At 38.0% G+C, this 910-nt stretch overlaps 1 protein-coding gene across 1 annotated transcript in view; it reads left to right on the top strand.

The window, feature by feature from the left end:
- Positions 1-559: 559 nt before the first annotated feature.
- AKAP4 (A kinase (PRKA) anchor protein 4) overlaps positions 560-910 on the top strand; it is a gene marked incomplete at its 5' end in the record, with an annotated part of 6,331 nt that continues 5,980 nt past the window's right edge. Inside the window, one exon of the mRNA XM_010851552.1 lies at positions 560-904. Coding sequence (XP_010849854.1) covers positions 560-904 — 345 coding nt within the window. The remainder of the gene's footprint in view (positions 905-910) is intronic.

Here is a 910-nt window from a genome sequence, read left to right as displayed (position 1 = left end):
ACACACTGATATACATGCATATTTTTACATTCACACATATGTACTGAATATTCATACTACCATGCACATGCTGGCCTATACAGATGACATAATACAATGAGTATGATGTCAGTACCTTATGACACATGCTTACACACAGTGACATCACACATGTGCACTGACACACATGTGCACACATACACACAGGCACATTTTCACACACAATATTGACTGACACATTCACACTCATGAGTTGATATATTAATGTGCATATACACACACAACAGAGACACTGACACATTTTTGAGATATATTGTTATAAATTCACATACTCAAATGAAATTGACAAATATATTGATAACACTTATATGTAGTTAAATGTACAAATGTATATACACTAAGCTTTTGTCACTGCCACTTGTGCTTGAATGTGTATTAATGTATATAATTGTATGATATGTGCCCATGAAAATTCTAAAGGCCAAATCCTTAATCTGTGAAACTTCAGAGATATATTTTCTAAATAGGGGAAAGAAGTACCTATCCAAACTCTTATGGATGGGCGTTGTTCTTTTTTTAGACGGAGGGGTCAGTGTGCCTTTTCAAACAAGCTCCTTCTGATCCTTTAAGTGTCTTCAACTGGCTTCTGAATGATCTTCAAAAGTATGCCCTAGGTTTCCAACATGCACTGAGCCCTTCAGCCTCCAGTTGTAAACATAAAGTAGGAGAGACAGAGGGAAACTGTCAAAAATTGTCTTCTGGGAACTGCTACAGCATCTATGCCAATCACCTGAACATGGATTGTGTGAACAACGAACCTCAGAGCCTACGTCTGGAAATGACAGCAGCCAAAAACACCAACAATAACCAGAGTCCTTCTACTCCTCCAGGCAAATCTCCTAGTAATCAGAGGGCAGTTATCTCCCCTGAT

The sequence above is a fragment of the Bison bison genome, unplaced genomic scaffold (assembly GCF_000754665.1).
Source record: "Bison bison bison isolate TAMUID 2011002044 unplaced genomic scaffold, Bison_UMD1.0 scf7180017851817, whole genome shotgun sequence".
NCBI lineage: Eukaryota > Metazoa > Chordata > Mammalia > Artiodactyla > Bovidae > Bison > Bison bison.
Note: the sequence above shows the minus strand (reverse complement) of the source record. Positions and strands in the feature narration are given on the sequence as shown.